Source organism: Gymnoscopelus braueri (genome assembly GCF_963280865.1).
Source record: "Gymnoscopelus braueri genome assembly, chromosome: 20".
NCBI lineage: Eukaryota > Metazoa > Chordata > Actinopteri > Myctophiformes > Myctophidae > Gymnoscopelus > Gymnoscopelus braueri.
The window spans coordinates 23,574,450-23,599,151 of NC_137622.1; the positions used below are offsets into that span (position 1 = coordinate 23,574,450).

Here is a 24,702-nt window from a genome sequence, read left to right on the forward strand (position 1 = left end):
CTTCACGAAACATGCACATTGCACACATTTCCATCTGACATGCCTGTCTGCTTATTACCTCAGTCATAGATTTATGTTTTACTTTCACACATATGGTACACAGAAGGTACTGAAGCACATGTAGTACATGGACACATTTGTTACATCTCTCAGTCTCTCTCTCTCTCTCTCTTCCTCCCTCTCTCTCACCACACAACAGATTTGTTTGCGTGTCTTTGCGTCTGTTCCATCTGTTGCGTGGCACAGAGGGCACAGGGTGTGGTACTGGTTCTGGGCATTGGCCCCAGACAGGGCACAAGTCCATGCCGGTACTGCCTGGCACATCAAAGGGGGGTGGGTGGGCACGGGCCGAAAGACTAGAGAATAGAAGCAATTGGCGTGGGTGGGGTTTGGGGCTGTAAGATATTATGGGCAATTAGAGTTTCCAAGGTACATGGAGAGTGAATCCAAGTCTGTGTAGCTCAGTGGTTCCCAAACTGTGTGGACCAGACCAGGTGTGCCTTGTGATTGTGTGATAACCACGCATATTGCAATATATACAACTATACAAAGAGTGACAATTTGCTATATCAACACTAATTTCGCTATACAGAGGCAAATTCTATACCCTAAGACAATACATTTTAACCGCTTCCAACCTGGCGTTTTCATTTTAGGCAACATTTTAAAATGATTTTATTTATTTATTTTTGTTTTTCACATATTTTCAGAAATACTGAAAATAGCAGATCTAGAAGCTCACAATGCATAATGTCGGGGCGCGTTGTGAGCTTTTGGTTAGCCTAATTTGGCTGTGAATACAGGTGAGCCTGTAGATTTTGACTTGCCTGGCTTGAAATCCACTGGTTTAGAAGGACGGTGAGATGGACAGAGATGGGAAAAGTACTGACATTCTGTACTCGAGTAGAAGTACAATTACTTGAGTAAAAAACTACTTTGGTAAAAGTAGAAGTACTCATTCAAATAATTACTTGAGTAAAAGTAAAAAAGTACAGGCTCTGAAATTTACTTTATGAGTCAAAGTAAAAGTATTTTTACCGGATATTTCTGTGCAAAGCCAATTGTACCCCAAGGCTATTAAACTTAAAAGATCCCCACCAAACACACGTCTTAAAACTGGCCCAGGATTGGTTTCCAAACTGTGATGTGACGAATCATACAAGCAGTCGACCCAACTCTTGAAATCAATAAGTGGTTCTCAACCTGTTTACACTGAGTACCACCTGAGAAAATATTTGCTTCTCCAGTAGGCTACCACCATTATGACTGATGTTAACTGATGTAACTGATGTTACAGTAGCGGAGTCCTACCCCATCCTATTCAGCTATACTACAGGATACAGTTAGGTGGGCACTAGGGACATCTGGGCACCTCGATGTAAAATTGGCTATTTTGTCCAAAATGTTAACATGTGAACATGCTCAGTACATCATTATCAGACTTACTGTATCCTTCAACTTCTAGTTTATGCGCCAAAATGACTAGATATACAGGTTTTGTAGGAATTTGTAGCAATTGTAGAAATATTAGACCTTAATTGTCGAATGTTTATGCATGTTCTAATCATATAGACTTTACTTTAGACCAGGGGTCTTCAACAGGGGGTCCGGGACCCCTAGGGGCTCCTCAGAGCTACTATAGGGGTCCGCCAAATCTTTGTGTGATAGAATGTTTTTTTTTTACATTAACCACTTGAACCCTATAGCATCCCTGTTCTCAGGGGAACATTAGCCGAAAATAGACGATCTACAAGCTCACAACGCCTCGCGCTGCAAGGCGTTGTGAGCTTGTAGATCGGCTATTTTCGGCAAAGAGGTTTGGTGTAGGGGGGAAAAGGAGCAAATCAAGTACTAAGTAGCCTATTGAAGGTTTTAAGTGGTTAAATGTCTGAAAAACATTAATTTACACAACACTGATGACAGCCTAAGCTATCTATGAAAATGTTTAATCTGCAACACAATTTTATTCAATATGTAGTGGGGGTCCCTGCTTCATCTCTCTCAGCTAAGGGGTCCCTGCTTCATCTCTCTCTCAGGGGGGTCCCTACTTCATCTCTCTCTCAGCTAAGGGGTCCCTGCTTCATCTCTCTCTCAGCTAAAGGGGGGTCCCTGCTTCATCTCTCTCAGCTAAGGGGTCCCTGCTTCATCTCTCTCTCAGCTAGGGGGGTCCCTGCTTCATCTCTCTCTCAGCTAAGGGGTCCCTGCTTCATCTCTCTCAGCTAGGGGGGTCCCTGCTTCATCTCTCTCTCAGCTAAGGGATCCCTGCTTCATCTCTCTCTCAGCTAAGGGGTCCTTTTTTACAGTTTGAACAAAATAGCCAATTTTACATCGAGGTGACCAGATGTAGACAGTTTGCCCACCAATCCTGTTACCATACTACAGACAGACAGACAGAGCAAGAGATGGCATTAACAAGTTGTTAATGCCATGTGTGTGTCTGTCTGTCTGTCTGTACTGTTCTTCATTCAAACACAGCAAGTGAGCCTATGCGCACGCACGCACACACACACACACACACACACACACACACACACACACACACACACACACACACACACACACACACACACACACAGCTAACGAGCTATGGCTTTGCAAAGCCAGAATTGACCGAAAAGTTGTGCACCTGAAGACCATGTAGACTTTTTGACTTTTTTTAAAACCAAAGCTACAGTTGTGCGGACTTTTGTCTTTACACACACAGAGTAGAACTACTTTTAATAGCCAGCATCATGATATAACTAATAACCACTCACCTAATGCTTCGGAGGTTCAAAAAGAACGCACTTCCAACGTGTTTAAGACACATGAGCATGGTTTCATATCGTTAATATGAATTTTGGCCCAAATCTGCGTTTATAATCCACGTAAAGTTTTTGTTAACATTTCCCCCGAGTTTCACTAATAGATCAGCGTCATGGTGGCAGCAACACAACACACTTCCTCTAAAAACGAGGAAAAATGATTTCAAAATAAGAGCATCTGGTAATATGATTAGTGAACACTAGTTTTATTTTTTAGTCTTGTTACAGGAAGTAGACATTTGCACTAGGCTATGTTACACACCGGTGTGTGTGACTCACTCTGGCCAGAGCTACTGACGTTCTACCCGGCGCGCTTCTTTTTTTAAAGTAACGAGCCTGTTTTGAAAATGTATCTAGTAGAAAGTACTAGTACTTGTGTTAAAATGTAACGGATAAAAGTAAAAAGTAGTCAGAAAAATAAGTACTCAGTAAAGTACAGATACTCGAAAAAAGTACTTCGTTACAGTAACGAAGTACTTATACTTCGTTACTTCCCATCTCTGGAGATGGATGTGTGTGTTCAGACGCTGGCGTTCAGTTGGACTGGGTGAAATATGTGTTGAAAGCGTTCGGGTTTCCACATGAACAAGAGAGCTGTGCCCTTTGTTCCACATGCTTTTTGTTAAGATGCTTTTGCGAAACATCTGTCCTGGGGCGATTAATGTCACTCAGAATGCATTGTACATCATGTCATGCAGTAAACGTCCATATTTGTAGAAGTCTTTGACTCAACAACCCTTGTAAATCTTCCACAAGATATTGTGAGGGGGAAAAGATGCCCATACTACCGGACATTACACAAGTAAATAGTGCTTGACTGTGTAAAGCTAAAGTAGTGAAAACTGCTGATCCACAACCTCAAAATGCATCATGATGTGATGTGCTGTGAGCTTGTAGATCGGCTATTTTTGATATTTTTGAAAATGTTCACCTACAATGACCCAAAATAGGGATGCCAGGTTGAAAATTGTTAAAGTCTGTCTGTGGGCTTTATACATATTTAACCAAGAGCTTAAGACTAGATAATGACTACATTGGATCCATGGGAACAGAGTTTATTTTTTCCTTATCCTGCAGAGTAGCGGTTTTGGATATATAAAGTTTGCGCCCGAAAGCGACGATATGCTAGTACATACTTACATACAGTATATGTGTGTGTGTGTCTGTGGTTTGTATTGATTTTCCATCAGCCATGTCGTTCAGTCTGTAAGCCTGTAGAGGGCTAGAGGCAGGCCTGTAATCTGGTTAGCTGCTTTTCCTCCGCTGCCCTGGCCCACTGCCCGATCCAGTTAGGTTGACTTACTATAGGACTCATCTTACGCATGTAGTAGCTTTACAGGCTAGCACGCATTACTGGTAAGCTCATATACCCAACACATGCAGGGCCTTGTTGTAGTACCCGAGTCACAGGAGTCCTTGTACCAGGAAACGTGTGAACGGGGAAAACAGGTTTGATGTCCATTACCTGAGACCAGGACCGAGTGGGGAGACTTTAGGGGGAGAGAGAGAGAGAGAATATATTTGTGCGTGGTGAGTATTCACACATAAGAGAGACTGGGGGAGATGGCGTGTAACCCAATACCTCTTTCAATGGGATCCAGATGTGAAACGCTGCTGTAGAGTGGAATGTTTGGAATAGCTCACAGCTCGAGAGGAGCTGCACTGCTTTACTGCTACACTCCTTTACCTCCTTTTTTCCCCACCCTTTCTTGTTTTGTCTATTTTCTCTCTCTTTGTTTTCTTGCTTGCCTGTATTCAGTTTTTTTTGTTTTCTTCCTTCCTTCTTTCATTGTCTTTTATATATTTCTTTCTTCTTTTTGTTCTAGCTTTCGTTCTCATGTTCCTAATCCCCTCCCACATTGTCACGTTGTGCTCAGCGAATGAATCCCCACCTCCTCGTCCTCCTCGTCCTCCTCTCCTCCTACATGCGTGTGTGCATGGCTTGATAGCATAGCATAAGCTAGGCAGTAAAACACAGGGTCAACTAGGAGGTGTGATCCTGGGGTCCTCTGATTCACTCTCCTGGCATTCTCCAGAGACAGATTAAAAAACAAATATCCTCCCCACCAAACTGTGTGTGTGTGTGTGTGTGTGTGTGTGTGTGTGTGTGTGCTTTGTAGTGGAGGGGGCAGGGGGTGAGAGGGAGTCAGGAAAGAGCTGAGTAGGAGGCAGAGTGGGGCCCACTCAGGGGCTCAGCCTGTCACCCCCCAAAAACTGTTACACCACCTCACGCTCCCCAACAGGAAGTGTCTGGTTGTGCACGCGCGCTTCGGCAAAATTCACTGTGGCAGTGAGAGAGACAGAGAAGGAAAATATAAGTGTGTGTGTATGTATCACATGTCTGTTTCCTGCCTCCTCCTCCTCCTCTCTCTCTCTCTCTCTCTCTCTCTCTCTCTCTCTCTCATCCATCTTGTCTTTTCCATATCCTGTTGCGCCACTATGTGCTTTTCCATGTCTAATGTGGAGGGTGTGAAGCCTCGCTGTGGTTTTTTTTCAGCCATCACAGCTTTGTTAGGAGCTCATTTTTCCACGCCGACATTCAAAGGCTGCAGTTTTCCAGTTAACCACATGGTGCCTTACAGCTAGGCAGGGCCCTAAGCCGTGAACCCACACAGTGTTTGTGGCCAGTAAGAGTCTACACACACACACACACACACACACACACACACACACACACACACACACACACACACACACACACACACACACACACACACACCCCTTGCACAACTTTATACAAGTGTTTTGTGTGTTTGACTGGTTGGATAAGTCAGTCGTCTTATTTTAGCAGAGTTGTAGGAGGTACATCCTGGCTCCAGTTCTACCGATATACTGAATATGAAAACATCCCATCTGTTTAACATATATGGGTTTTGTTATTATTATCTCCTCTTTAATGTATCATGCACCCACACAGGGCACTTAATGAAAAACATGAGTCAGTCAAGTCAATCTCAATTTGCGTCACATTATAAATGTTTGTATTTACATTTATAAATCCTACACATCCACACATTAACATTATACAGCATTTATGTCCCCTCATGTATGTTAAAGATAAAACAAGCATATTCCTAGACTACTTCCAGATTGAAGTAAACTCTGTTTTAGTTCTTCCATCAGTTGAAAGTTTCTTATACAAATGAAGGCAGTGGAACTAACTATGTTTTGTGTGCATGTGTTTGGGTGTGTGTTGTTTTGTCATCTCTTTTCAGTACTTTCAGTAGATTTAACAGTCATGATTAGATTATGTGATACACAACTTCACGACATGGTTGCTGAGCTGTTAAAATAGCCTGCATGGTAAATACGATTTTTAATTTGACCAACCCTAACCCCCCTTGCCCTAGTTCTGTGCCATCGGGCTGCCACTCCCCCTGAATACTCTTTAGACCCCAGAGATGCGTTTCTTGACGCTAGTGACAGGATTTTCCCGGTGACAGGAATAAATAAAGGCCTATGTATCCAAGGTTGTCGGCCCGCTTAGCATTGAGCATAAAAATGTTTATAATAATGAGGAAAAAAAGAAGAAACTATATAACTAACAAAAGCAAGCTTACAGTTTATTTACACACATAATTGTCCCCTGCATTTAATCATCCTAGCTACTAGGAGTTGGGGCAGCTGTTCTCTGGAGCCCAGTTACCAGCTCTGTCTCTGAGGCCTTGTTCAGACTGATTTCCTGTCCAGATTAGAGCCAGATTGGTTTTATGCACTATGAACAAGGCTAAGGAATGTTAAAATCTGATTCGGGGTGCCAGTGTGAACATAGCCTAAGGCAAGTGCCTTTGATCAAGGACATGCTCCTAACATGCATGTCTTTTGTGGGGGGACATGCATTTTTTGTTTAGTTTTCTTGTAACTGAAGCCAGTAGGTGTCTTCAGTTGTCTCAAGTGAAGCACAGACATGACAAAGATAAATCATGGTTTTATAAAGTATTGTGTTTCATCTTGAAAAGTGAGCTCAGCAAAGCTTTTCACCCCAAGCTGTTAGTACAGTTCTCTGTAAAGTGAGTCAGAGTGGGAAAATTTCAGAAAGCCTAGCGGTGAATACACATATTCTATAGTGAACTCAGACCAAGTTCTTAAGTTGCCCCATAGATTGGAGTGTTGGAAAAGGAAAATGTTTTAAACAAAATATAACCAAAGGAGAAAATAAAATTATAGTTTGCCTTGTAAAATACCCTTCCATAAAGTAAGTCACTTGTAGACCTGAGCGACATGAAATCTACAGTACTGTACGTGTGTACCTCAATTTGCACTTTGATAAACAGTTTCTAATGGTCTCTATATAGTACATCACCTGAACATTTGTCAGTGTCCTGTTAAAGTAGTGAGTCTGGTGTCTGTGACATCATTCATCAATGAAAGTTTCAGACACATCCTTTTGTTTAAAAATATATATTTGAACATAACGTTATAAAGACGAGACAGAAAGTTTTGTGTGTGTGTGTGTGCACGTGCGTGCACAGCAGTGGTTCTCATATATTTTCATGTCAAAGACCCCCCCAACCCCCACCACCCCCCAAAATGGATATTGTCGCTGTCTGATTATATAAATCAGTGCTATTGAACACCCTTTACGTCTGTGTGTAGATTTACAAATATTGAACCAATGATAAAAAATCCAACTCCATTAGATCCTCAAACTGTCGGTCAAACCACCTAACTCCAACTTTGGAGATATTATAGTATAGATATTATTTGGCCTTGGAACTGAAAATATTTGATGCCAGGGGACCCCCATACAATATTTGTGCGGTTAAAATGTTAAAAAATATTCCAGATGTTTCCTATTTTTCCTATATCCATAAGATTTATTTTTTTAATCAGCAGATTTACAAGCAGTAGTGTATTCATACCCTGTGTTTTTAACGCATTTCAGAACCTTTGAACCATTCAGTCTTTATCGATTCATTCCCCTTCCCTCCTGTTCCTCCCTTCACAGCTGTAGAGTCTGCATACGTCACACTAGGAGTTAAAGGGGTGTTTGGGGCCCTGTTGAAGTTGTTGTCATGCTCATTGTGTCACAGCCATCTGACTGAATGGAGAGCCACGAGGCTGAGGAGATGCATGGCCTCACCTCTGACCCCCTACCCTGTGTGTGTGTGTGTGTGTGTGTGTCTGTGTGTTTGGAAAGAGAGCATGCAGGGACCACAGCTGCCTACCCCTCCGTCTGTCTGGGTTGCTCCTTTTATGCGTGTGTGTGTCCCCACGCAGACACATTCTAAAACACACCACCAGCACACACGCCAGATGCTCGCCTACCAACACAAAGACACGGCATGCATGTTTGCATACCAATACATACTCTTGCACATTCGTGAAGACAGCCTCGCATGCCTTTTCAAATGTTATCACACACACTTATTTTCACACCCCACACATATCAGTTCAAGGCCTACACACACACCCTTGACCACTGTTACAGATACATGGCGCTTTTGTGCGTGTGCGCACATGCAGGTGTTCTTAAGTGTATTTGATGCAATGAAAGTGTGTTGTGTGAAGGAATGACATAAGTATCTAAACACCCTCTATAGAACCATCTGCCAGGTCAGGACCCTGCCCAAAACCGACCAATCGTAACAGAGTCTGGTTGACCAATCACAACAGACAAAATCAGATAAAGGACCAGCAACAATAGAGGCACACGCTGGCTCTGCAGACAGCCTGCTCTTTAAGAAAAACAGCAAAGGAACCAGTTGTGCCCACACAGTAGTCATTGACACACATACACACAGACGAATACACACTATAGAGTTCAATGAGAGACACACCAATCAAAGCATTTCTAAAGGGGCAATGACTTCACAAATGCACCCTGGCACAACAAAGGACCACAACCATATACATACACCAATCAGATACTTTACCAAAATTCATCACGTATACTCACACATAAATTATAATAGAGTATACTCTCGGATATATAGTACACTCCAACAAACTCCCACAAACACACGATCATTTAGTCCAGCTGTTACAGTTGCTATTTGCAGAAGTTCTAAATGACGTCACCCATTCCCACAGTGCCTCCACTGAGAAGCAGCATTGTATTGCCTACTGTGGCCTGAAGAGGGCGATCTGAGCCCCTGATAAACTGGAGACACTTTGATGGAGACCCATCACAGTGTATGCATCTAGAAACACATCATCATGTTATTCGGTCACTGCTCCAGCTAGCATGCCACTGGTGCGCTGGTGAATAGGACAGTGAATGGGAAGTGCATAAAGATGGCTGAGGTCATTTAGCATGCCTATTCATGTACCCATCATGTTTTAGGACACGTGATTTAGTTTATTTTTGATTTTTGCACCTGCTTTTGTCAAAAAGCACACCCAGACTCATTGGTCAGGGGCATAGTTAAGATTAGGCATTGTTTGAATTAATTATGTTTAGTTAATGTTAACTCACACTATTAGTGTGAGTTATTTAGACATGGGTTTAGTTAATATTAGGCATTTTAATTACCTTTAATGTCACTTTGTCATGTATACTGAATAATCGAAAATGTCTTTTTTAATATGTCTGTATCTCACAGACTTCGATCTCTCCCCCTCTCTTTCTCACACACACATAAAAGGGCTGCAGACATACTGTATATTAGACAACAAAGAGATTTGTTCCTCATCAGCCAGTCATTACGGAGTCCCCTGCAGTGTAATTTGTTACAGGTGATCCTTTCACTACGATGTTTTTGTTCTGTTTTCCTCTCCACTCAGTCTCACGCCCACCAGTAAACGGGGCTAAACACAGGCTTTGTTGTGGGCACCATGTTCCATCTCTCAGGGGGGTATTCAGGCGGTGGAAAACTCAAACTGAGTCAGAGGCATGGCCATGTGCTCATTTTCAGGGGAGGATTTTCTTGCAAAGATTCAGGTGAATGAATTTGGCCCCTTGGTGCCAGGGTCATCTTTGAGCTTTTACTATCCAGAGAGTACTTTCCAGCATTTCACTGAAATGCTGGAAAGAGATAATAATTTACCACAGTTAGTCTTAGTACATCACTAAGGCAGGGCCTTGTTCTGCTGTTTTTGGATGAATATGTAGGCAGATATTGAACACAGGAAGAGTGCCTGACATAATTTTATCTCGGACACTACCCTGTATGGCTTAACTTACATATGAAAGATCCTTAAAGGGACATTTTGCCGATTTTGCATCAAACCCCTATTTTTATGAAGTCTAGGACCCATAAACATCCTGGTGTGTTTTTTGTGTTTTATCTGTATTTTTAGATTTTTATCCATATCCTCAGATACTATGAGTCATTTGACTCATAGTCTCTTTATCTCACCTTATTTCCTGACTACATGACTGCAGGTGACTACAGGTGTAGTTCAATCAGCAGCAGTCAGTCAGTCAGCGGCAGTGCCCCAAAGCATTATGGTCATTGTAGTAATGCAGCAGTCCAGTCAAACCCCAGTCAAACACACAGACTTCTATATTTTTCTGGCCATAGGGTGCAAATTTCCAATTTTGCTACTGTTATCTACTACAAATATTATTAACATTGAGTGACTGTAAGTTCTTCCAGGGGTGAAATGCTCCTTTAATGGTGAAGATACCGCATTCAAAGCCTTGCCAATGGTATGAACGGTCTCCTAAGTGGGTGCGGTCACCCTGCGTGACGGCTACAGTTTGTGATCATTCTTGCTAGATCCCGTGAGAGCGTGTTGCTGACACTGACAGGTATCAAACACATAATTTTCCCTTGATTTTTCAGTCTAAAAAGCTACAGTGTCTTAGTTTTCAGTTCACACGGCGGCGACCAGCTTTTCTTACGTCATAATTGTGCAACACATTCTCACTCATCACATGATGTTACCATGATAACACGTTACTATGATAACATGATAACATGATGCTTGGTCAGGAGGACCCCTCTGTGTCAGGGTCAACACACTGGGTACCCCTTCAGCGTCGCTTTTCAACATTCAGGATAATCTGCAATGCGGTCCATGTAGACTCAATATTGAAAACACAGCATCCCAGGAGTGTGATGTCTGCTTTTGGAGTCGGTGCCATTCTAGTTGCAAACCAACAGGCAGAGAATATGTTGTGATCTGTCCTCATCAATATTGTGCATGAAAGCGGTACCTCGCTTTTTGTCTTAGTGCATTATTCTAATCAAAAATTGCATCCATACAATGACAAATCTTATGTTAAGGGATGAACATTCTTCTTCTGAGCTATCCATCACAATATTTGAAGCACTTCCAGCACTTTCAGTTTTATGAAACTATAACGGAATGGAAGGTAAACCTACCCAAAGGTAGCTTTCTCTAATTTATCTCTCCCCCCTGATTGTTTGACGGTCACTTATTGACTCTTATCCCTCCATTCTCCTACACCATTCTGTCTTCTCTTCTGACAGTGAGACGGAGAGAGAGGATCTACGTTGACAGACGTGGGCTGGGTTTTTGGGACAAGTCTCTGTATAGCACAGGTTTATCTGTCTATCGAGGTCATTTGCATAATATCTAATTAGTGAGTTGATGGAGGGACTCGAAGGAAGATGAAAGTGGAGCTGGGGTAGACATGGAGAGGAAATGTGTGTGTGTGTGTGTGTGTGTGTGGTGATAATGTGATACCCCAACTGTCTGTGTTGATCAGGCCAGCTGAGACTCGGGTTTAAAGAAGTCAAGTGTTAACGGGATGCCTAACCGTTCTCTTCCTCCTTCTCTTTCTTTCACTCTCTCTCTCCTGCTCTTCCTCCCCAGACTCAATCGTGTCTTTGTCAGAGCTAATCCTGGAGACCTGCCCGGTAAAGATGTGTGTGCGTATGCACGAGCATTCGTGCACATGCAACTGCCTGTGTGTTTATTGTGTTGTGTTAATTTCCATCAGAACCATGTGTGTGAGTGCAGTGTTTGTATATCCATGGATCATTTGCATGTGTGGTCCTCCTGTTTACATCATGACGTACAGCAGGGTCTAACTACCTTAGTTTCGCAGCTGAACAGGAACTTGATATATTACTGCAAGTGTGTGTGTGTGTGTGTGTGTGCACGTGTCTGCACGTGTCTTTTAACACATGTGTACTGTGCTCTTGTTCACATGTTTGTTGTCTCGCTTGAATAGCTCTAAACATATGTACTGTATATATACTGTATATATGTTCTCACACCACAACAACCCCAAGCACACAACACAATCTCCCACTGACCTATATAATTCAAAATGGCCGCTGCCGCACAGCTGTCCTCCCATGCAGGAAAATATAGAGCGGCAAAGGGTTGGGTGGGGGGGTGAGAGAGAGAGAGAGAGAGAGAGAGAGAGAGAGAGCTGCTGGTGTATGTGGGGGTGTACAGAGGAATTCACAGACTAAGCAGGTAAAAGAATAAAAACAACACTGCATCCTCAGGGCACAATCTGTCACAGTCGTTCCATTTCCATTTCCATCTCTCTCTCTCTCTCTCGCTGAGTCTCTCTCTGAGTCTCTATCCATGTTCCCCTCTTCCCCATTCACCCTCCCGTCTTTCAATCCTCCCACAGTATGAGTCATCCCTCTCATCAAAGCATCTCACCCCTTTGTCACTCCCTATGGTTTAGTAGCTCCTCTCTCTCTCTCTCTATTTATATCTTCCCATTCTGTCTCTCTCATCCTCTCCTTTTTCTCCTTCCACTCCTACTCCCCCACCCCCCAATCAGGATCACGTAAAAGTAGGTCTTATCTGACATGAGCAGTAAGGATGTTGCACTATGATATACACACATACATACACAGCAATTCATTTTCCGTGCTTCCATCCATCCATACGTCTCTTTTCATGTAAATGTCCTGCAAGACACATGCTCACGCATGTGTGTGTGTGTCATCTGTCGAATGCTGTGGTTTTTGTGTGTTCATACAGACTGCATTTCAGTTGATTGAACTGCGTTTACAGTGTTTGCAGTGAGGGCATCTATCGCTGACTGACATCAATGGCTGTGCTGCATGCGCTTCAGTTACAGATATGTCACCTCAAGGCATGCACTGGCATATCTGGATCTGGGTATTTGACATGAATGTGACCATTAATTGAGTTTATGCCCCCCCCCCCCCTCTCTCTCTCTGTCTCAGCCAACCACCGACGAGCTGGTCATGCAGTGACCAACATCCTGGCTAAAGAGTTGATGCAGGAGGACGCCGTCCCATCCAGCAAAACACCCAAGAAGAAGATGAAAATAGAGGAGGAGCCGAAACTAGAAGGGGCGGGATCATTGGAGGACTTATTGGAGGACGCACTGTCTCGGTCCAGTTAAGACACTCTGAAAGAAGACGGTGTTGCCTTTGAGCACAGATCTGGGGGTCAGCCATCTCTCATCCAGATCCATTCCTTCGCCAATACTATGAATCTGCTCTGAGATCAGTGTCCAGAGGTAACGTGTTTTCTGTTCACTCAAATATCAGCTTAAAATGAAAAGTGGCGTGTGTTGCTCCGCCCCCTCCTTATCAAAAGGGACCACCGGACTGGAAGGACTATACCGTATGTATTTTGGGGGACGGACGGTGGGAGGGTCAGTGGATGAGGGCTGGCCTCTCTCTTTGGCCACTAAACTTGCTCTATCGGACCTTTGCAACTGCCATAGAAACTTTAAAACGCTCACTGCACATCTCTGTTTTTTCTCTTTCTCTCTCTCTCTTTCTATATCAATGTCTGTTATATTGGGAGAATCCAAAGACTTACTCAGGAGGGATCTGTCTGTTTGGCTTTTTTGTTTTTGTTCTGCACAGGTACAGTGATTCCTAATCTTCTTGTGATTGGGCGTTTATTTGAAACTGGACATACCGTGATGCAGTAATGACATGAAGTCTTCCCGACGTCCCAGGCCGAGACCACTTTACACTTACGCTTCTTTCATTCTTTTTTTGTAGGGTTTTTGTTCAAAACCTGTGAATCATTTTTGCATTATTGCTTTTGTCTGATATACTGTATGTTAATGTTAATGTTTTACATGTATGTTAAGAAAGAAGTGCCAATCAATATGGATGCAGTCTTGTCATTTCAGCCCTTGTTCTGCCCATTTATTATTTAGCCTTTGGCTGGTGTGTGGACCAATCAAACCCCTTTTCACCAGCAGTTATCATCACATGGTGGGAATGTTTTACTCACCGAGAAGGGATTGTATGCTCCCAGGTGCATATTGATAATTGAGTTAGTTGCCGTTTAACCACTTTAAACCCTTATATACTTCATTGACCGGAGTCACCTATTGGCCCCCTCCCTTTCCCCCCCTACACTAAATATCTTTGGCTTAAATAGCCGTTGCGTTGTGACGCATTGTGAGCTTGTAGATGTGCTATTTGTGGTATAAAATACCACTTATTTTACACTTGTTAACAATAGGCACCACATTATTCCGGCTATACATCGACAAAGGGGCACTGGACTGTACCCGTTCTTCTTGTCTTCTTTTCTGATCTTAGAATCCACTATAGAGAAAAGATTAGGTGAAAGGCAGTAATAAGGTCAATAATGTCCCATTGATGAGTCATTAGAACCAACTTATAATTATTCTTGGATGTGTGTTTCCATACCAGTTCCCAGCCGGAGAAAAGTTTGCATGCCTGTGTTTGTGTGGTTAGGATGTCTGTCTGTTTGAATGAAGTCAGCTGGGTATATTTAGTTAGTGTGAGCAGCTTTTTGCTTGTGTCTGTTGGTGCGCACGTCTCTGTGCACATGCACGTACAGTATGTGCAGCCATCTGTAATTACTGTACTGTCATAAATGCTAGATTTCATAAACAGCACTGTTTTCTTCCTGCTCGGGATGTACTGCACACTGGAAACCTGCCCAAAAACTGCAGACACACGTCTATGTTCGTGCTTGCATTTCTTCATATGCGTGTGTGTGTGTGCGTTTAGCTGAACATAGTTAGCACTTGCCGAATGCCTGGCCTTGCTTTTTGTATTCAAGTAGCCATCACAACGTTGCCATGATGTCCCAGCTTAAAATCCAACAGGATCCTCTTTCATATTTATTCCTATATAGACACAATACTGTACATCCACCAGTTAGCTCAAAGGCACTTGAAAAGTGAAAGGAAAAACGTCCTGCTTTGTTCCACTGTCCACTCTTCCTCATTCATTCTCTCATCTTTCAATCCTCCCACAGTCTGAGTCATCCCTCTCATCAAAGCATTTCACCCCTTTTCTCTTATGTCATACCTGAGTATGACGTAAGAGCAAAATGGCTGCCATGTGAATATGTTCAATTGCCAGAGCCAACTTTTGATAATAGTAGTCACCTAATACTGTAAGTGTAAGTAATTGATATCCAACCTTAGCGGTGCTAGCACATCCTTCAGATTACCCTGCCTGCTGTACTGTAAGTCAAGTCAAGCACAAGCAAACAAGCCGAATGTCTTCCTCATACTCAAAGAAACATTTACACTGTCAGGTTGTGGCTGAACTATAGCCAGAAACTCAACAGCAATGTTGTGTCAACCTTTGTGTGGCATTTCACCCGTTGATAGATGGACTCGATGCCATGTACTCTTTGAAACCTGTATTGAAATGATGACATTTGTTTAACATTGAGGTTCATAAAGAAGATATCAAAACATCACTGGATGTTTTCTTTTCTTTTTTCCAAACAATTCATTCCTTCTGTTCTGATTCATTTGTTTTTCTTTTGTTTTTTAAGAGATTCTTTTCTATGTGAATTTTTATGGTTGATACATTTTTAATGTATGTCAATGGAGAGTATTTCTTTTTTTGTCGTTTGTTGGAAAGAGCGCTGGTATGTATACTGAATAATCCACGTAGTTGTTCATTCTGTTCGCTACACAAAACCATTAAACAATGTCTTCAGTAAATCCACTCTGTCATTCTTTCAGTCTTGTAAAAATGTACTGTATATGCTTTATGAATTCTCACACCATGTACTCATCTCATCTGGTAGTGTGCCTGTGTTGAGGATGTTATGATAGAAAGCAGTCTGTGTGTGTGTGTGCGCGTGTGTTAGTGTGTGAGCGAGAGTTTGCATACGCGCATGTGTCTGTGTGAGTTGTCAAAATCAGAGTTGTTCCTGGTTCTTTGCCAGAGGAAATTCCATTTAAAGCCCATTTCTCTGGGGTTACAGAGAGGGGAAGAGCAAAACTCTTTCTATCTGTCCCTCGCTCGTCTCTCTCACTCTTACAGTATAAACACTGTTATATGGCAGCATAGTATAAATGCCAGTAGTAGAATATACAATGGGATGTGTCATTTTCACTGACACAAATTCAGGATACATGTGTTTCTGTGGCTTACCGTATGTAGTTATTTTCCTAGCTTACATCTGCTAGTCTTCTACATTATCCGTCACTTGTACAAACAAGTGTGTGAGAAAGACATCAAGAGCACTATGCCTGTACAGCCGGGTCCCTTAGTTTAAAATCTGTTTTAGTTAAGTGGCACAGTCATACGACAAAATATGTGTGTCGTATGACACGGGTCCATCCGACAGTGTTTCATCGTGTCTCCCCTTTCTACTTTCCTGCCATTGTACACCTCACACTATTTATCCCTCCCTCCCCCCTCCCTCTCCATGTCCCCTCGTCCTTGATAGATTCAGAGTTAATGTGATCCCTGCATTAAGTCAAACAAATCTTATCACTTCAACCAGGATATGTCATAATTTCCAGTGATAAACTTCATGTGCTTCTTAGCCTTGTCTGCCAGGGAACACACCAGAAAACACCATACCATGGCATGTCAACAAAAGAGCTGGACAAAATCACCCAAGTGTCGGAAATTCTGTGGGAGACTATACAAAATGAAGGTGAATTTGAATTCATTTCAAACATGCAGAACATCTGCAGCACTCATCTCTGTGATGGCATAGAAAATTATGCAATAGATATACTGTAATATAATGTAGTCCGTTTTCTGATGGAGTTTTAGATAATCCAAACTAATGGAGCGAAATGAATATCAGTGGAAATAATCTTCTAGGGAGGAGTTCCACATAAAAAAAATAGGAAGATTGTGATTGTGATTTTTCAGAGCCTTGAAATGTATACCAGCTGTCATTCAGAGTGTGAACTACAGCTCTAAGTCCTTAGTGAACCCTACCTTTCACCTTTGCTCTCATTAATGGGTCAAGTAATTCAACCAAGGAGCTCTGACTCCCTTTCATCATTTGCTAGATCTGCTTACACACATACACACACACACACACACACACACGCACACCATGTGTGAAATATAGGCCATTAATGGATCTCCTCTGACAATAAAAGAGAGGGTGCGTGCGTGTGTGTGTGTGTGTGTGTGTGTGTGTGTGTGAGTCATTCTTCCTCTCCTTTGAAGACATAAATAACCAGCCAGTCATTCTGTAGCATGTGATCCTAATCAAAATAAAGCCATAAATGCACTGTGGCACTCTGCTATTGACTGTGTGTGTGTGTGTGTGTGTGTGTGTGTGTGTGTCCGCCCGTCCGTCTACTTGTGTGCTCGGAATGATGTCTCTGAACTGAAGTGGTTGTGTGTATGTGTGGTCACCCACATGCTGTGTGTGTGTGCGCGCGTGTGCGTGAATGCTTGCGTGCAGTCACTGTATTGGGAGTGGCCTGGTTAAGCAAGTTTGTGTTTGTGAGGTCAAGGATTGGTTTTAGCCACTGTAATGACATAATGGTGCTTTCATCTTCTTAGCTGAAAGTGTAAAAATCAACCCTTAGCCTACATTTTTGCACTTTTGGAGTTACATTAACACTCAGCATGACTGTCTTAACATACACGTGGATGCTGGTGTGCAAATATGCACACGACACACCCATTTCCTCTCCTCCTCTTTAATGTCCCAATGCAGTCCTCCACATTCCATTCCACGGTGTTCCATTGCTTCTCCCTCCATCAGCCTCATCCTTCCCTCAGCAGGGCTCTTCATTTCCCCTCTGCCATGACACAGGCATGAATCATGTGTGTGTGGGTGTGTGTGTGTGTGTGTGTGTGTTGAGGTCAGGTGGCTTGATGGGAGCGTCAGGGCAGGATCTCTGGGATGGAATGATGAGATCTTGAAATAGAGAGGAGGAGTTAAAGGAACAGACTGATGATCTGGAACAGAAACGGTAAACATTTTCAGCGATGGGGGTTTAAAACACTGAGATACAGTAGAGCAGGGCTTCACAAACGGTGTCCAGGTGTGATAACCACACATTATTACTGCAATATATACAACTATGCAAAAATGTTATGAATTATTTTCAAATGTACTATATCAGTATTTTGTACACGTATACTAATTTCCCAATACAGAGGCAAATTCTATATCCTATACTATACCCTATGTCATGCATTGTGTTTTATTCATTTCAAAAAGGCATTTGATTCAATACTCAGAGGCACGATGATGAAGATACTCAAGGCTTATGCAGTCCCTCCCAACCTACTCCGAGCCATAGGAGCCATGTACACGGCTACAAGAGCCAAAAGAGATGACCCCAGACTACAACACTGAAGAGTTCTACATCCTGGCAAGTGACATTTTTTTTTTTAACTCAATTTTTATTGGAACAAAAGATTTTCAAAAGACAGATACACATACATGAATACAAGACAGAACGTAAAAAGTGGGGGGGATAAAAAACAGTAAAATAAAATAAAAAAGGATAGTACAAAAAACATGAAAGAAAACAAAACAAAAAAAACCGATTAGGCTGCAGTCTACAATTTTTTGTTATTTTTCTATTACATATTGGTTATACATTGTCCATGGGCTGAAAGAGAGATGACCACTTTTCCCAGTATTTGTGTGATTTGTCCTCTTGTAGTCTGAGTATGAAAGTCAGTTTTTCCATATTGTATATTTCCCTTATTATGTCCATCCAATTGTCTTTGGTTGGGGAATCCTGTTGATACCAGCGACGCGTGATCGCTTTCTTAATTGCTGCTAGAAAGATTTTGATTAAATATTTGTCAGGTGTCAAGAAATCTTCAGGAATATTTCCCAACAACAACAAGGTACAAGTCTGAGGTATCTCAAAACCAAGAACAGTCTCTATGGTGGCGTGGATATCTCGCCAATATTTTTGAATTTTGGGACACTTCCAGAATATGTGAGCGTGGCCCGCTTCCATGTGGCCACACTGTCTCCAGCATGGTTGATCTGTTTTCAGTTGTTTTGATTTAATTTTAGGTGTTATAAAAAAACGGGTTAAATTCTTCCAGCAGAACTCCCTCCACATTCTTGAATTAGTGGTCGTATATTGTGTTTTACACATATTTTCCCATGGCAAGTGACATTTTTAATATAAAAGATATTATTATTACTATGATTATTATTATTATTTGAAGCCAAAATGTTTCAGTTCACAAATGGGGAAAATAGCAGATCTACAAGCTCACACAGCGCGTTGCATCGCAGATGGGCTATTTTCATGGTGAGATTGGGCCACGAAACGTGTGAAAACCACTGCAGTAGTAGAGACGGAGTGACTGAAGAAGTGAAGGACATACAGAGGAGGGGAGGGGAGGAGAGAGTGAATGACAGAGAAAGAGTGAGCGGAGAGGAGGGAGTGTGGGCCGTGATGAAAATGATTAGTTAAGAGACAAAAGAGGAGTGCTGTGAATTAGAGAGCAACACTGACTGCACTGTGGGAGCAGCCTAGCTGGGTTTCTGTGTGTGTGTGTGCGTGTGTGTGTGTGTGTGTGTGTGTGTGTGTGTGTGTGTGTGTGCTTGCCCACCCTATAATTTGTATGTGTGATTTGTAAGCGCCCACTTGTTTTGCACTCTAAAGTATTTGACAGAACGTATGGGCGCGTTCTTGTTCGGGTCGACGTCGTGTGTGTCTGAATGTATGTGGTATGCTCAAAGTGTGTGTGTTTGCGCACAACGTCTCGTGTGCTTAAATAAACACATAAAGCATATCCTGCTAGCTTTACATGTTAGCCGCAGGGATTTGTAAATATCAATTTCAGCTAACTGGAGTTGTTGTACTTGTTCTACACTGTCAAATGTAATGTCTTCTACACACCTGTTTTACAATGTGTTGTACAACTTTAGTTGATTACATTGTTTTACTGTTTATTTGTGCAATGGTTAACTTGTACATGTTCAACTTCATTTTGGACTGCTACATACACTGCACTATTAGTTGGTACTGTATACAGTCTGCTGACTAATCAGCAAACTGTTCATACACCCCTAAGAGTGCAGTGGAGGAAAGTAACTAAGTACATTTACTCAAGTACTGTACTTAAGAAAAGCTTTGAGGTATTTTTACTTTACTGGAGTATTTCCAATGTGTTTATACTTTTAACTCCACTACATCTCAGAAGCAAATGTTGTACTTTAACACCACTACAATTATTTGAAAACTTTAGCTACTTTGTAAAACATACATTAACCACTTCAGCCCTATATATACTTTGGCTATTTGAAAGAAGCTGATCTACAAGCTCACAATGTGTCGCTTTGTGACACGTTGTGAGCTTGTAGACTGCTATTTTCAAAGGATTTGTATACATTTTATTACATTTAAAACTTATGAAATGGGACATTATGCATAATGAGTGCTTCTACTTGTGGTACTTTAAGTATTATTTTGATTCCAACACCTTTCTATTTTTACTCAAGTAAATATTGAATGCAGGACTTTTACTTGTAACAGAGCATTGCTACATTGTGGTATTGATACTTTTACTTAAGTAAGAAATGTGAGTACTTCTTCCACCACTGTAAGAGAGTTTTTCACTCTCATCCCTATAGAGTACTTTTTACTGTTGTCCCCTTAGGAAGAGTATTTTTGAAAGAGGGTATTTCTTTGTAAATGAATGGAAGTATTTTTTTTGTAAATGAATGGAAGTGACTGTGTTTGCTCTGGTTGGATTCTGATCAATTAAAACACCCAGGAAGGCTCATTACTATGAGCTTCAAGTTCTCCTGATTCCCAGACTCCCTCGGTCTCTCATTGAGACATTCTGAAGAGTAGGGGGAGATTTGTGTATGTGTTTGTGTATGCATGGGTTGGGGGGCTCTGCCTAAGAAAAGGACTTCTAAACAGGGGGAGCATAAATGGCCCGAGTGCTGCCAGGCGACACAATGACACGGCCATTGATAGAGGAGCGAGTTCCCGGGAGCACAGGGCCAATGGCAGTGCAGGAGGCTGTTTCTCAGAGCGCCTGATTGGCTGGCTACAGGAGGCTGTCCTGTCTCCAGGTAGCAAAGTGAACCTCGGAGAAAATCTCGCACCCCGTCCCCTCCCCTCCCCTGGAGGAGGGACAAGATGAGATGTGACCTCAGCTGTACAGAAGGAAATAGACCATGAGGTTGCATACACAACAGATGTGTTCTCACTCTTTTGTTTCTGCCTCTATCAGCTCTCTGGTTGTCTCCCTTCAGCCCTCCACTCTCTCTATTGTCTTTCTCCATCTCTGTGTCTTTATTGTCCGCAGAGACAGAGGTAGGTTACACACAGTATGTAACATATGTGTGTGTGCGTGCATGTGTTGTACGTATGTACTGGAATGCCAGGTTTCTGTTTGCAATGTGCATTAACTCATTCAGTGCCAGACTTATTTCTGGTTGTGTTGTCCCAGTGCCGGAGCCAAAAATGTATTGTAAAAAAAAAAGTGCTTAGGAGCCGAGATACAGCCTTTTTCAGTAAGAAGTTAAACAAGAAGTGAATGGAGCAGCACATTTTCAAATCATGATATCTTGGGTTCTGAAATTATTATTATTATTTTTTTTCATGACATCTTAGACGTCACATGGCGCTCAGGGCTTAACAATGGCGATAAAACGTGACGTCTTAGACGTCATGTGGCACTGAATGAGTTAATGTCCTTTTAACTCGGCTGCACACCCCAGACGTCAATGCAACTCATCTGAATTCAAAATGGTTTATTGGAATAATGACCCGTCTCTCTCTCTCTCTCTCTCTCTCTCTCTCTCTCTCTCTCTCTCTCTCTCTCTCTCTCTCTCTCTCTCTCTCTCTCCTCTCCCTCTCTCTACCTTTCAGAGAAGTGCAGATTAAAAGCCCCACTTTGTTTAGAATGGCTGTCTCTCAACTTTCCCCGCTCTCACTCTGCAGGAACACAAATACCGCTAGACTCCCATTTCCAGGGGAACGGGAGAAGACATAATAAGATTGGCAGTATTGACTGCTGACAAATGGAAAATAATAGCTTTGGCTAGCTGTGTGTGTGCGTGTGCGTGTGCGTGTGCGTGTGCGTGTGCGTGTGCGTGTGCGTGTGTGTGCGTGTGTGTGTGTGTGTGTGTGTGTCTGTGCTCCCCCTGCATCGGTCATCATATCTTAATGATATGCTCTTGATCAGATTACTCGGCTGCTTGTATTACACTCTCCACGTGACGCCCAATTAGCGGATAATTAGCACGGACCAGCGGATGTCAAACGATTGGCTGTGCTTTCACGCCGCTGAGTGACATCTCCATCATCACAGCCCCTCTGCCCATGTACCACCCTGTCACAGCGGTCACACTACGTACCCATCATGGTCTGTAGGACTGAGTGTCTGTGTATGTCTGTCTGTTTGCTCCTTTGACCCAGGAGAGAAAAATTATATATAAAAAAATATATATATGAAAAATATATATATATATATAAAAATAAGTCATTCCACTCATAAGAGGATGCGCTGAGCTTAATTCAGCATGGCCTAAATCAGTGATTCTCAACCTTTTTGATTTCAAGGACCCCCTGTTTTAATATGCATTAGGCCAGTGGTTCTCAAACGTTTTCATGTCAAGGACCCCCAAAATGATATTTATTTGGCCGCGGACCCCCATCTAAAAATATGTTGTTCCAGGGACCCCCCCAGAAGCAAGATTTGAGTTACAAATGTTTGCTTTAAAAAATATATATTCAAAGATTTGCACACATTTTCAAGATTTTTCAAAATTAGCAGATCTACAAGCTCGTAGCGGCACTGATGCTATATTTACACATTTTGCTGGGTACCCCCTGGAACCCCCTCAAGTACCCCTGGGGGTCCCCGGACCCCACTTTGAGAACCAATGCATTAGGCCACAGACCCCCATTTTATATGATTTCTCCACACTACAATCCTCTCTCGTACACTCTTGGAGTTACAGAGACCCGGTAAGGGTCCATTTGGTCGTTTAGCTGGACCCCCTGGTACCCCCTCAAGGACCCCTGGAGGTCCCCCCGGACTTCACACTGAGAATCAGTGGGCCTGAATATCAGCATGAATTTGACTGGTATTATCCAGGCAAAAAGACAAGTGTTTGTACTGTCAGTTCTGAAGGCGTAGAACCAGCCCGGGCGACAAGTCTCATTAAACAGGAGATGGAGGGAGTCACGCAGGGACTTATGCAAATGAGCATGTAAGAGAGAACCAAGTGCAGTCTGAAACTGTGTGGCTTTTCAGATGAACACAGAAAGGACCAGTGGTGGACAGTAATTACTGTACTGTAATTGAGTAAAAGAAAATTGAGTATCTGTGCTTTACTTGAGTATCTGTGTAATTGGATACTTTCACACTACTAGATTTCAAAGAGAAATATTGTACTTTAATCCCTATTTTAATTATAGCAAAAAATAGCAGATATACAAGCTTGCAGGCACATGCGTTGTGACCTTGTAGATCTGCAATTTGTTTCCGCTTAATTTCCAGAACATTTGAATACATGCATTGGTTTAAAAAGAAAATGTACTTTGTAATTTCTACTTGTGAATACTTAAAAAGCAAGTACTCCAGCACTTAAACTCAAGTGCAAATTTGACGGAGTATCTATACTTTGACTCAAGGACGACACATTGTCTCACATTCCATACGTTAAGTGCGCAGGCCGAAGACATTACACAACCTCTTCTACTCTTCTTGTCTAATCTACTGTTCTTCCTCTCATCTTCTCCTCCCCCGCATGTCTAGCCCTTCATCACCATTATCCCCATTAGCACTATTAAGGAAACGTCCCTAACCCAGTCCTCATTATAGCCTTTCCATTAGCGGTTAGCTAGTGTGATGAAACTGACTGAAACCTCAAACAGGCTTTTATAGTCGGGCAGGTTGTGTTTACTATCCAGTCTTCATGCCCTAGAGCAGTGGTTCTCAAACTTTTTTTTTATTTCAAGGACCCCCATAACTCTCAGAGTTTCAGACCTTTAAGGGTCCACTTGAACCCCCTCAAGGAACCCTGAGGGTCCCCGGACGGCACCTTGAGAACCACTGCCCTAGAGTCTAGGCATAGGACCTAGCCCTAGACAGAGACATCATTTAATTCCCCTCCAGTACCAGGACAACCCACTACACACACACACACACACACACACACACACACACACACACACACACACACACACACACACACACACACACACACACACACACACACACACACACACACACATACACACAAACACAGACACACACACTAGCACCACCCACTATCTCCTACACTCCCATAGCCTAAGCTATAAGCCCCACTCTCACACTTCTCCTCATTTTTGAGCTTTTTTACTCCCCTAATCCACGATGTTGGGGCTCGTCCCCAAGGATCATCGTGTCACCGCCTAACGCCCAGGTTTATCCCAAAAAGATGGAGAGCAGAGTGGATGACGGAAAACCAACAGAGAGAGGGAAAGAGGAGGGTCTTTCTGTCTCCACTGCAGCCTGAGCTGATGCCAACAGAATATCAATAAGACAGGGGTCGCACAGCCACACACACACACACACACACACACACACACACACACACACACACACACACACACACACACACACACACACACCCAGAGCGATAACTCTCTCTCTGTGTCTCTGTTTGTCTGTCTATTTGACTCTCTCCGTTTCTCTCTGTCTCTCTATCTCACATTACACTCACTTAGGCATGCAGGTCCACACATGCACACGTTCATAGATCTCTTACACACATTAAACAGATTCGAAGAATAGAGGCATCACTGTACCTGTTGTTGTTGACACTGGTCCCCCAGCAGTAC

The 24,702-nt window shown here is 42.6% G+C and overlaps 1 protein-coding gene across 1 annotated transcript in view; it reads left to right on the forward strand.

Annotated features, from left to right (window-relative positions):
• LOC308075586 (protein diaphanous homolog 1-like) overlaps nt 1-15,612 on the forward strand; it is a gene marked incomplete at its 5' end in the record, with an annotated part of 41,081 nt that extends 25,469 nt beyond the window's left edge. The window contains one exon of the mRNA XM_080415532.1: nt 12,875-15,612. Coding sequence (XP_080271658.1) covers nt 12,875-13,056 — 182 coding nt within the window. The 3' untranslated portion in view covers nt 13,057-15,612. The remainder of the gene's footprint in view (nt 1-12,874) is intronic.
• Between the last annotated feature and the right edge of the window lie 9,090 nt (nt 15,613-24,702).